The sequence below is a fragment of the Vidua macroura genome, chromosome 2 (genome assembly GCF_024509145.1).
Source record: "Vidua macroura isolate BioBank_ID:100142 chromosome 2, ASM2450914v1, whole genome shotgun sequence".
Classification (NCBI taxonomy): Eukaryota; Metazoa; Chordata; class Aves; order Passeriformes; family Viduidae; genus Vidua; species Vidua macroura.
In genome coordinates, this window is record NC_071572.1 from 42,244,375 (window position 1) to 42,257,671 (window position 13,297).

General features: G+C 42.1%; 1 protein-coding gene across 1 annotated transcript in view; it reads right to left on the reverse strand.

Moving 5' to 3' along the window:
• GPC6 (glypican 6) overlaps positions 1-9,917 on the reverse strand; it is a 726,495-nt gene extending 716,578 nt beyond the window's left edge. The window contains exon 1 of the mRNA XM_053970101.1: positions 9,536-9,917. Coding sequence (XP_053826076.1) covers positions 9,536-9,917 — 382 coding nt within the window. The remainder of the gene's footprint in view (positions 1-9,535) is intronic.
• Between the last annotated feature and the right edge of the window lie 3,380 nt (positions 9,918-13,297).

The following is a 13,297-nucleotide window of genomic DNA, read 5'->3' on the forward strand; positions in this document are numbered from 1 at the left end:
TTAAACAGTATGTACATAACTATGACATTATGATTTTGTAAGTCTCATGAAGAAATACTGACATAAATATAAAATGGAACCTCTTTGGAGACAGGACTGTTCCTTTCTTGCATTTCTTCATTGTTTCTCACAATTAAATTGCCATTTTGAATTCTGATCATTTACTGCTCTATTTAATTTTGTAAAAAAAAAAACTCCAATTAATTCTCAATCAAATTCCCCCATCGGCTGCATTCAATGGAGAGAGGCAAAAATCAGGTTTTGTGGAGTCTTTAACTCAAAAAACCTAAAAACAGAAGCATGCACGTGCTTCAGAGCCAATCTGACTGCAATCAATTCACACACGGCTTTTAGTATGCTGTCTCAGTAGTTAAAGAAGAAAGAGTCTTTGGAGTTCCCATTTAAAGAACAGTACAGGACTTCTGAAGATCAGCTTTAAGAACAAGCTAATCACTGTTTCAGCATTCAGTTTCAGGAAGTCCTTTCTGGGAGTCATTCCACTTCATCAACCATGCTACATGGCAAAGATAGGCGTTTGTCTTTAATCAGTGAATATTAGTTATGTTCCAGGTACTCTATTAACAATGCTTATTGCCAGGCCATAGTCAGCACAAAAAACATCTCTCAAGGAATACTGCTCCTGCTTGTCACCAATTCAATAAATAAACATCCCGCACCATTCTTTTAAATACTTTCATTTTTAAATTAGATTTTGATTTTCTGCTCAAAACCACCTAAACCTCTAGGTCAAGCCAACACGACTTACTGGATAAAAATATTGTAACTCACAATGACTCTAACTGATTAAAGGGAAAATGGCCTCAGTGAGAAACTGTTCAATAGGTATTTTCCATATTTCTCTACTACAAAGATATTGCTGACAGATTAAATTATATATATATCTACTCTCATCCAAGGAGCTTAAATTGCTCATATGCAATATTAACTTATTTGTTAAAGTTGTAGAACCAAAAGCTAATATCATAGAACTAAATATTCATATTTGTGTTTATGCTGTGAATCAAATCTGTGTAACTAAAGATGAAGTTGTTGTTTGTATTTACAGCTCCTTCCCCTCTGAAACATGACATCGGTTTAAGAGAAAAGATAGGAAACATAACAGATTGAGCCACTGGACACTGCTGTTCATCAGCCCTTGCCTTTGATTTGTCACTGCATTGTTTACACTTGTTAAGGACAAGCACTCATTTAAAAACAAGGTTACTTACAAACTGGAAGGCATTTAGAAATTGTTCAACATCTGAAATCTCATGGCTGACAATTTGATATTTAGGACATACAAAGAAGCATTTTGCCACTGCTTTTAACCATCTCTATCTCAGTGCTATTGTGAGTACAATTGTAAGGTCAAAGGTGCACAGAGTTGGGAATGGGCACCCTCAGGTGTAGAAAAGATTTGAAACATGAAAACAGCTATAAATAACAGTATACAAACATGAGGTCTAACAACCTCATCCTTTTGCCTCCTAACCTCCAAATTCAACATGCCATAAAATCAGCAGACACCCACTGAACTGACCACATTAACTATCATACACTGCCATGTTAACAAGCAAGAGTTTCCCTAAGGTAGTGAAGTCCTCAAAGTTCTTTTCCTCATCCCAGACAAGTGTTCAGCTCCATCAGTTTTGGAGAACAGATGACTTTGCTAGTATGGCTTGTAAAGTTGATGGCGATGCAGTTAGAAAGCTGAGAACAGAAGTGGGGATAATACCCAAGAATGTTCAGCTGCTAATAATTTCTTCTGAACTATACTGCTAAGAACACTATACTACTGCCACGCTGCATTTCGGTGACACACGAGAAAAGATGGACAATATTCCTTTAGCAGTTTCAACAGAATTGTATGACTACCTGAAAGACACCATTGGATTGTGAGCCCCGTGTTCTCATCATGACTTCAGGTATTCCCACATACCATCTGGAGGAACTTCAAGATGGTTTTTGGTGGATTTGCTATCAGATCAGTTATCCAGTTCAGGTGAGCATCTCAGAGAAACATTACCTGAAGACAGGAAATCTGAATCCTGAACTGTAAAGAACTTACAGGAAATGTACACAGGATATGACAAGAGCCTCCTTGGCCATGTGATCATCAGTCACAATGTCATACTTTTGGTAGGATAACTGGACATAAAGATCTGTTCCCCACTGTTATGATTCACTTCTTAAAACATAAATCATGTTTAAGAAAGCCATTTTAGTTTCCTTTATTAATTACTGCTCTCAAAGACAAACTCCAAGGTCATAAGGGATACCAACAATAACTCAAAAGCCATCCACAGACATTGACATGAGAACCATAGTGAGGCATTTACAGACTGTATTTTTCCAGGTTTAGAGTACTTCCACATACCTCCACAGTTCTCCAGCCACAGCAGTGTCCACATACATCCTCCCACTATAGCGCATCACAATCTGATACTGAGATGTATGAAAGCCTCACCCCATGCATTCACTTCTCTCCAAGGCCAACTCATACAAATACCAAAAAGACGATCCTACAGTCTAGTCCTTCTAGCATGTTAGAAACTCAACACAAAAGCCAGAGGGACATGGCTAAAAGCATCAGATAAATATGTTGCTACCATCATAAACACATCAAGAGCTGCACAGACTGGCAAAGAAACTGTTTCTGGCAACAGAGAAGTCTAGCTTTTGACTTACAGGGAAGGTTTTAAGGACCTACTGCTTAGTCAAGCATCAAGCTTGAACTAATTGGACTTCCCGTACAGTGGGATAAGCATGGTTGACTTAGCCTTTGATCTTTCTGACATATATGAAGTGAATCCTGTGTCATTTTTTATTGCACGTATGTTTGCATTCAGGTGTTGATCAGATGGGGCCATAAAACAAAGTTTCAACCTGGTTTGCAAGCACCTGTTCTGATAACGTGCAACTTCTCTAGCTCTTTCAGTCCTTAAATGTGACTGTGAAGCCACTCCAGGAAAAAGCCATAACTTTACCTCTGCATGCACACACAGAGATACTACGTGTTACTCTGTAAGCAAACTTATTTAATGCCACTCCACAGCACCTGTTAAAACGTCGACACTTCCACTTATTTTGGTGAGATTTGCCCTGCTATTTTAAACCCAACAGGTCAGTGAGCAGGTTCAAGGCTCCACTGTTTGTCAAGCATCTGTAGAAATGCTTCTTTCAGGAGGGAAAAAAAAACCAGCTCGAGATGCTCTGTACCCTTTACATCTGCTGCTCAGCTGGAAACAGCGTTAAAAGGCCATTAGAAGCACAAGGTGACAGACCTCACAGGCCAGATGAGCTGGAGAGCAATTTGCTGTTTGCATTAGGTGTATCACCCCCGGCTGCTTCATTTTGGTGCACCAAAAGCAGATCCTGTACCCAACCCTGAAAATAAGGACCAGGACAGGTGACCAGCAGGTCTCCATTCCATCTCAGAGCTGGGGTTGTGCTGCAGAGCCTCTCCCTGCATATTCAGGTTTCACAGTGGCTGGAGGGGACAGCAACCTTCCCAGCATGACCCACAACCCCTGACTTTGCCCACAGAGACTGGCTCTGCTGTGTGGGTGTCACAGTAGGACACAAATTGCTGTCACCTGCGCAGTCAAAGGAAACTTCTTCCAGCACATCTTTGGCAGCACCTGCCTCCAAATGCCACGTGTCTTCTGTGTTCCACAATTGCTCAACAGAATAAAGTGCTGTTGTTCCATTTTGCTGGAAGGAAAAGGTCATGTTAGCCAAACGAAACTCGTCAGAGAGAACTGATGGTCTTTGTGACAGCCCCCTATAACAAGAGCTAGAAATGTTCTTATTAGGGGAGCCCATTTTTTGTATGGGTGCTGGAGCTCTAGAGCAATAAGTAGTGAAGAAAGCAAATCTTGGTTTCAGTAGGTTTTTAGGCTTTTTTTACATACAGAGGAATAAAGTGCTATGAATTTTACCAGCATATGTTTTCTTGCCATCTGCAACATATTTTAAATTCCTTTTGCATCTTATAATGTATTCTCTCTCTTTAGCATAATAACAATTTTGCCTTTAAACACCAACCTTTATATGCTGTTCTTAGGAATTTCTGAAGAATGTTAATTCTTTTACACATATTTAAACTGCTAAAATAATTATGCCTGATAGCATGAACAGTCAAAACCACTGAATGTGGGTTCCCTTTATAGGGAGACAGCACCCATTAACCAGGTACAAAAGGTGGCATTCAGTCATAGTTCACTAGAAAAGTAATTTCATTTTGCTAGTAATGGGAATGCTGATACTTTGATACCATAATGGAGTTTTAAGCACCAAACCTGTTATTTCAACTAGAAATTTTAATGTAATTATGCATTTTTACTTTACTAAGCAGAAAGGAAGATTAGTATGCACAGTTTTCTTACATGTATCGTGGGAATAAGACAGAGATCTCCAAGTGATACTGCAAGATGCTCAAGTCATTCAAAAGAAATGACAGGTAGTAGTTTTAAAGACAAATTACCCAGAAAAGCTTTTATTGTTGATCGCTTGTTAAAAGATTTGCCATTTGCAAGTAATTGTACATTCAGCTGAAACTGACCTTTTATGAGAGCCAAGTGATAATATAAATGAAATTAATATATTTTTTATTGCAGTAATATAAAAAAGAATGGCCTGAGCTTTTAACATAGTGCTTAACCTCTGGTGTCTGAACACCACCTAATCTCAGGAATATTTCACAACAGCATATGATGAAACAAGTACTAATACAGCTTTAGAACAGTTTAACACATTAGCATTTAGAAGTGTAGAAAATATTATACTTTAGGTATGTTTTCTGATTATAAATCAGACTGACAACAGAAAGAAAAGAGATGATTAGAGGCAATACACTAAAGTTCATAATTACATTAATTATGAAAGCATTGCCTTTTCTATTTTAAAGTCCCTCCTTCCAAGACACTCTAGCATAAAGTCACACTGGGAAACTCCAGATGCTGAGATATAAAATTCTCATTCAAAATTGAATTATTTATAAGCATTCAAAACATGCTATTTATTCTCAAAGGCCCTGATCTTACAAACATCACCTTTAGGTTTTAGATGTGGATACGTAAGTGGTATTCCCTTTAATGGCATCAGTCACATACAAACCAATAAATACATACAGAAGTGACAGCAGAGATAGGTCTTAGGAAAGCTGTACTTCCTCCTACCTACATGCACATGACAATTTATTAGTATGCACCATGCACTCATAACTGGAAAATAAGGGAGGCCATAAGGAGAGGTGACCAGAGAGACTCTTGATGCTGAAATTACAGCAACTGCAAACAGAGGTGAGAGGGGAGCACACACAATGTGGAAGATACAACTACAAGAGTGTTCAAACAAAAAAGAAGTATAAAGTTTACATTAAATTCCATGTCCATCTTCACTGCCATCATGGAGATCAGGAGTGAATTAATGTCTAATGGCCCAAAACAGATTTCACAAATTTGCACTGAATATAGTATTTATTTTAGCAAGGCTATTTCTTTTTTAACACTGCTGAGGCAACCTCACAAAGTGTCTGTCTGTGAATCCCCATCTACCTCCTGGTCTACATGCACTTCTCACAGCTCTCAGTGAGAGCAGCAGAGAAACAGTAAAAGAAGGTATTAATGAACAGGTACTTGGATACAGACTCAGTCAGGAGGATTTTCCCTATTCTGTCAATGTATTACTGCATTTTAGAGTACGAAAGCAAAACATTCAGAAAGAATATCTTGGGAACATCTGACATGGACTAATAGCTCCATTGCATGGGTGACTACTGAGGTATTATTATTATTATTATTATTATTATTATTATTATTATTATTATTATTATTACCGTTGTTATTATTACCACTTAGGAGCTACAAGCAACTGTGTTATATATGCTTGCTTGCTTCAGTCAACGCCTCTGTGTTATGCCAGTATAAAGCCTATTCATCAAAGCACAATTTCAAGTGACTCCTGACCTTCAAAATGAAGGGTTTGCTTCTGCTTTCATTTCAGTCACTTTGACTGTGGTGACTGTGCTGCCAGAATCTCACCTCGTCCATCATCTGTGCAGGAAAACAAAGTTCACATGCTTCTTACGCAGCATTTAGAATTCAACATCTTTACTGCTGGATGCTTCATCAGAACAATTCTAGTCCTTATCTAAATAAATTATTAGTCAGCAAATAGTAAAAACCCTCCAAACAAAACAAAATCCAAATACCAAGCAAAACCACAACACACCCTTCACCTTGGGAGTGGAAAGGCACGAAGCAGACACATCCACTACTTTATACAGTTAGACATTCACTTCCATTCAGAAAATTCTGAGGCAAGGGCACAATCCAACTTTAACTTTGACATTTCAGTTTCATGGCTTCCTCTAAGACAATGTAAGTTACTGAAGGCACGGCTGGAGTTAAACAAGTATTGCCATAAGATATGTTCTCTGATCTTTCTCATGTGTTGACTTTCAAATTACAGGTTTTCCTACAGCAAACATTTCCTGCAAAGTCCTCAGGAGCTCCACTGACACTCATGAATACTGGGTCATGGCAACCCGAGTCTCACAGTAGAACTCTTTTTAACACACAGGATACTCCACTCAGAGAGTAGCCCCGAGTAGCTCCTCTCAGAGAGGAACCCTTTACAAAGACAGGCCAGCATACACTGCAAGCTCCGGCTACCCACTCCGCATGTGACTGATGCACAGAATTAAGCCCACAGAATTCTTCCTCTGCCCCCCATTCCGAGGTAAAGTCACTTTATTGAGGACTTACTTTGCTAAACTATGTCAGAAAACAACTTTATGTGCTGCACTCCTGTGAAAGTCACAGCACCAGAATGTGGTTATTGGAGAAGACATCAGAAACAGAAGGGTGATTGCAAATATGTTCTATACAATCACATGGAACAATTTAGCATTGTTGTAAAAGTACAGTGAACAACTGTAGTCACATTACTGCCAACTTAAACATATTTCATGTGCAACAAAATGCTGTAGGAAAACTCTTCCTTACACAGCGAAAACTGACAATTTTTTCATATGTAACTTCTACCGTCTCTGTGCAAAAGTGAGTGACAGTACAAATAACGTTAGAAAAGTTATCTGACAAATCTCTTGCATTGCAGTTCCATTCAACAGAGAGAGATCCCTCTCTGTCCATAACCTCTATAATTTAAACAGATTTTTCACAGCTCTTTACATCAGTACATACACACTTTGCCTTGGTACATATACACTGTCTTCAGTTTACCATTTCAACAATCGTAGCTAGAAAATCGCTTTTAAACAAATTAGAACAAAAACCATGACTACTGTTAAATCAAAACACATAAACCATGCAGTGTATTACCGTTTATCATCATATTACCAAGACATTGATGCAAAATCTTTTGAAAACACAATGTTTATTTGGAAATATGACTGTAATAAAGTTCTTTGAACTCCTTAAAACATGAAGCCTTTGACGGACTACACTTCTGTAACACTAACAAATTGCTTCCTTAACCAAGTCAGAATGATGGAAAAAAGAATGAAAAAAAAAAAAAGAAGAAGAAGAAGAAGAAAAAAGCTTCTCAAACCTGTACATTGATTGCTTTAACTACACTTCCAACATCACACCAGGTAGCAAATACAGAGCTTTAACATTAACAAGAGCCCATGCTGCATGAACAGCTATTACCCCACCTTGCAGCACTGTACAAGAACAACACACTTAGAAACACACTTTAAAGCAATCCCAGTCTTACAACAACTCACTTGAACAGCTACAAACAGAACTGCTCAAAAGCTGATACACCAACTAGCAAAAAGGAATATAAACCACAAAAAAACCAAACAACTTCAACAGGAAGCTCAGAAAAAATAACTCACACCCCCATAAATCATGTACTTAATCATAAAAGCAGATTTACTTATAAAACTTAGCAGGAAACTGTGGAGTAACTTGGGATTTAACTACTATTAAATATTTAATTACTCTGAGTCTTTCTGTACTGATACATGACAACAGAAACTTGTAAATGCTGGGCTTACTTAAAAATTGTGTGTCAACTTTGCACTGTACATTCAGAATATATATGAAACAATAAAACTTCTCAGTGACCTGTAAGCAACAAGTGTTTTACCCAAAGTTATTAGAAGTCTGAAATTTACTAGAATTTATTTTTTTTAAGGTAACAGAGGATATCCTACCATTCTGTCTGAAAGCAGCTGGTGTAACAGTGAGCAAAGGGAAAGCATGACTGCATATTCAAAGGATCTGTGGCTCACAGGAGAGATTTCATGATTTCATATAACAGATGAGCAACCTGAATATAAATTACAGGAAAAAGCACAGAAAGACCAGAGAATCAGTAAGCCTGAGGGATGAAGGTGCAACATGGAACAACCTTCCCTGTATCTTTGTGAACTACAGCCTCACTGTCCTGAGATTTTCTACATTTATCATTCCTCATGTAAAGTGCTAAATGTTACACAGTGAATAACTGTGGCATTATTTCACCTCAAGGAAGATAAATCTACTGCTTCCAACTTTCAAGAGGAAGCAAGCAAACCGAGGAGCATCTAATTCACTCTACAAATAGCAGGATCTAACAGCAAAGTGCCGGTGGCAAAGCATAAACCTTTTCTGAGGGCTCAAACAGTCCGATTTAAGCAGCCCCGGCTCACATCTTCACGTATAATAGCTCTCTTTTTGTGGTGCTCTCTGATTGCTAAATGAATTTCAGCCCCAAACGTATTTGTATTCATTCAGTCTTAAAGATACAATATTGATAAGGTAGTATGGAAAAGAAGGGAAATAGAATTACAACAAAAAACTGTTCCAAACACCTTCGTAGGCGGATTGCGATATAACCTGTTGTAGGCATGTTTCAACAGACGGAAGAGCCGAGTAACAGGCTGCCGGGGCTGCCGGGCGGGTGTGTGTGGATGGATGTGCGTGGGTGCCTCTCCCCGGCAGCCGGTGCCTCTGCTCGATCCGTGCTGCGGCGGAGGCGCCCGGCGGCGCCTCCAAGGGGCGACCCTCTCGGCCTGGGGCCGCGGAGGGGTGCGGAGGGGAGCAGGACTGCCCTCCTCCTCCTCCGCCGCCTCCTTCACGCCCTGTGCCCGTGGGCAGAGGGCAAAGTTTTATCCCCCGCACAGGGCGGCAGCGGAGACAGCCGCCACTGCGGACCTGCCCGCTGCCTCTCGCCGCCCGGCTGCAACTCTCAAGAAGTTTCAGCCAGCGAACAGAAACGCGGCTGAGCCTGCCTGCGTCCCCGTCATTCTCACCCTTTTTTTTTTTTTTAACCCCCACCCCCTTAGTTTCTGTATTTATTTAATCTTTATCTACACGCACACACACGCTCCTCCGGGAAGCCCTTGGGTGCCACCCGGGCCGGCAGAGCCGCTCCGCTCCGTTCCGCGCCGCGCACACAGAGCCACGATCCCCGGCCCCGCTCCGGTGGGGCGTGCGCGCAGCCCGGCGGCGCCAGCAGCAGCGCCGGCCCCGCTCCGCAGCCCCTGCCCGCTCCCCGCCGCTCCCGGCCCCGTCCTTACCTGCGATCTCCTGGTAGGGCACGCTGGCCAGGCTGAAGCCCTTGGCGCTGTACGCCTGCCGCACCTCGCCGCAGCTCCGCGCCTTGCCCTCGGTCCCCGTGGCCGGCAGCACCGGCAGCAGCAGCAGCAGCAGGAGCACCGGTGGTGGCGGCACCGGCAGCAGCGGCCCCGCCAGGGCGCAGCGCCGCGCAGCCCCCCGCGCCGCCGGCATGGCGCGGAGCGCAACTCCCGCGCGGCGCGCAAGTCCCGCGCCGCCGCCTCCGGAGCTCCGCCGCGCCTCCGCCGCGCCCCCCGGCTGCGGGGGCGGCGGCCCGGGAGCCCCCCGGCCGCCCAGGCAAACTTTTGCGAGGCGGGGGGGAGATGGGCGCGCACACACACACATGCGCGCACGGCGGGGGCAGGAGAACGGTACCCTTGTCCCTCCGGCTCCTTTTCCAAGCGCAGAGCGCTCGCCTCACGCCGAAAGAAAAAAAAAATTAAAAAAAAAAAAAAAAGGAAAAAAAACCCCAAACAAACCAAAACCACAAGCAGATACCCCACAACCAAAAGAAAAAAGGCAAAGGAAAAAAGAGGGTAAAATCTGTCTGTAGCTTGTGAAGATTGAAACCGCGGGTGCTTTGCTGCGAGCGGAGTCCCGGGGCAGCGTCAGCGCGATCCGCCGCGAAGCTGTGCCTGCCGCTTCTGCCAAGCTGGATGGAGACGGTGGGGAAAGCAGCCGGCGTGGGGATGGACTGGACAGCGGCTCGGAGCGTGCCTGTGTGCCTCTGTGTGTGTGTGTGGTGGGCGTGCGTGTGGTGCACTGGATGCGTGTGCCTGTATTTACGGGAGCCGGGGAAACCTCTGCTCCGCGCAGCGCTGGAGCAGCCTCCGAAGCCAGGCAGGGAGAAATCCTGGAGACAAGACACAGCGAGGGAGAGCCGCATATGCACGCACACACGCGCGCACACACACACACACGCACACACACACACACACACACACACACAGAGAAACGTGCTACACGTTGCATCGCCGAAATATTGAATACAGGAGCAAAAAGCAAATCCTGGCGTGGATCGCTGTTTGATGGCAGAAGGAAGGAAAAGCACCCTCAGCCCCGAAAACTTCCTCCTCACCACAAATCCAGCTGCTCCTAAATCCAAAATTACAAATTGCCTGCTAGCAAGACATCAAAAAGGTACTACTCGGCAGTATTGCTCTCTGTAGTAGCAGGGTTAGACTGCTACTTTAATACTTAAATACTTTTTCCACATTATTATTTGTTGCACACATAAATACCTGAGCTAACAAGCTAGAATGAGGATTAGTCCATCGTCTAAAGGAAAGAGAAAAGGAAAGATGTTCCTGTGCATCACACAAAGAATGAGAAAACAACAAAGATAGTCCTTGACCTGGATAATTCCTGCCAACCTAGGAGAGGAGAGCAGGGGAACAAAACCATAAATTTCCTTTCTGCAAATGAGCATCTACAAAAACCTGAATAGGGGAAGTGAAGAAAATTCCTGCAAGGTAAATTGATATTGGTTAGGGAGAGAGAAAAATATTCCGTAAAGTATTTGGTAGCAAAATCCAAACTTACAGTTTTAAAAGATATTGTGGTACTTTTTATGAGTACTGTAGAGAAGTGTGATAGCTTGTTCAAAGTATAGAGAGAGATATGTCAGATATAGGATGAAGTGAAGAAGGCCCAACAGAAGAAATAAAAGACCATGATCTTGCAGAATGACTTATCAGTGAGGAGCCACAGAGCAGTATCATATCATATCTTATCATGTATCATGACATATCATAATTCAAGATACTTTCACATTTAGACAGAAATTTTTAGGTGCCAATACTGCTGTGGTGTTACATGAGCTGCAGTGTTAGTTCTAGGTCTGGGCCAGTGTATGCAGCCTGGTCACACCTGGTGTTGCGTGTTCCTCCAGCCTCCCTTCCTGTTTTACCTCTCCCACATTGTCATTCCTTCTTCTTCCCTCTCCTTCCCCCCACCCCAGTCCCCCAACCGAACCGACGCTGCTTGTTCACACAGTGGATAAGCAGTGCTTGTATGTACTGTAACAGTGCCAAGTGCTATCGCCCAGCCTCTTCCACCAGAGGACAGGATGCAAGTGGACCCCTCTATAACAACTTACAAATAGAGATCTCAGTGTCTTAACCAGCCCACTACAAATAACAAGCTGTTAGTACATGTTAGTGCCCTGTATTAGTGAAAAGTTAGACATGGTTTGTATATTTACTGTGCAGAAAAGTTTTGACAGATCTATATGTAAGATCTCAGGATGTGCAAGATACATGGAAGATACACTCAGTTCACCCCAAAACAGGATCAGAAGGGTGTTACAATTGTTAAACATCCTCATTTCTTCTGGATTGCTCCAACTGTCTTCTATGCTGTGGTCAAAGCCAAGCATTAGTTTACCACATATTGAGCATGGCACACTCCCCCACAATCCAATCTTCAGCACTTCTCCAACCCACAGGAAAGTTAGTTGACACTGATTCAAATATGCAAATAAGAAAATCAGCAAACTGTTTTGAAGTGCACAAATCACTGTAAAAGAGCAAAAGAGATCCTGGGATTAATTTAGGGGTGCCTCTAGGTTTTGTTTTTTTTAAAATGCGAATCTGCTAGAAATAAAATGGAGCATGTTCATCCCTGCAATTTTTGCAGATACTGGTTGAATTCATACCATTGTTAGTATAATTAGCACTTTTACATAAAACAATGACCCATTATATAACATGGGAAACTTGTTATGGGAAAGTCAGGCTCAGTTCCACCTTTGAATCCTGCCTCAGATGCAAGTGGCCTAGACAACCAGTTGTGTTGTAGTCCTGAATGTGGAAGGAAAGCCTGACTCTCCCAGGAGCTCACATTTAAACATAGGTATTTCTTTGGCTTCAACAAATCTCCTCCTAATCACATGAGAGAATCGTTGTGTGTTCTCAGTATGCATGTAATTAATTTTCTACCAAATGGAAGAGCTCCAAAGAAAGCCTAGGTCGGAATGCACTCTAAGCCAGTGGCTTTAGCAATCACTTAGAAACATAACATCTTCTGCCAGGCAGATCACAGGTACAAACTAAAAGCTCTCCTATTTCAGGACTCACACTAGGAGGCTGTTTGAGGTGGTCACATCATACCCACCCTTTTCCAGCTGAACCGTATAAATAAAACCATAAAACTGGTGTGTTTCACAACTCATGACAAGATCTCTAACTTTGTTTTAAAGCTTTCTTTCCTTCTCCTGGTGATTAGTGTCTTCCAACTTAAAGCATTCTCTGGCAGAGATGGACTTGATCTTGACTTGGTGTGCATGGGTGAGGGAGCTTAGACTGCTAAGTTGGGTAAAATGCTGGCTTTTCCTGCATTGATTTCAGATAAGAACACTTTTCAACAGCTCAATTCATTTGCATAAGCATGAAAATGAAACATGTTATTTTAGTTATATGGAATATTTTGATCACCAGGGAAAGTTTTTGTGTCTTTTGTATTTCTCTGGAAAGATATAATAGCACTTAAAAATAAATTTTTAATGGTTTTCATACCTGGCAGTCAGACTGAAAATCAGTCTTTTACCCTCTTGGAGAGCCTCCTTCATCAAACACATTCAATGTGGTAACATAGATGATTGCTTAGAATGAAGACTTTGCAATGCATCTGCTGGCCATGTTTACCACAAGTGGGCTTTTTTGTCCTCAAGTTATTCCAAATAGGTGTTCATTCATTTCAAGTTCTACCGATCGATTTTTTTGGCG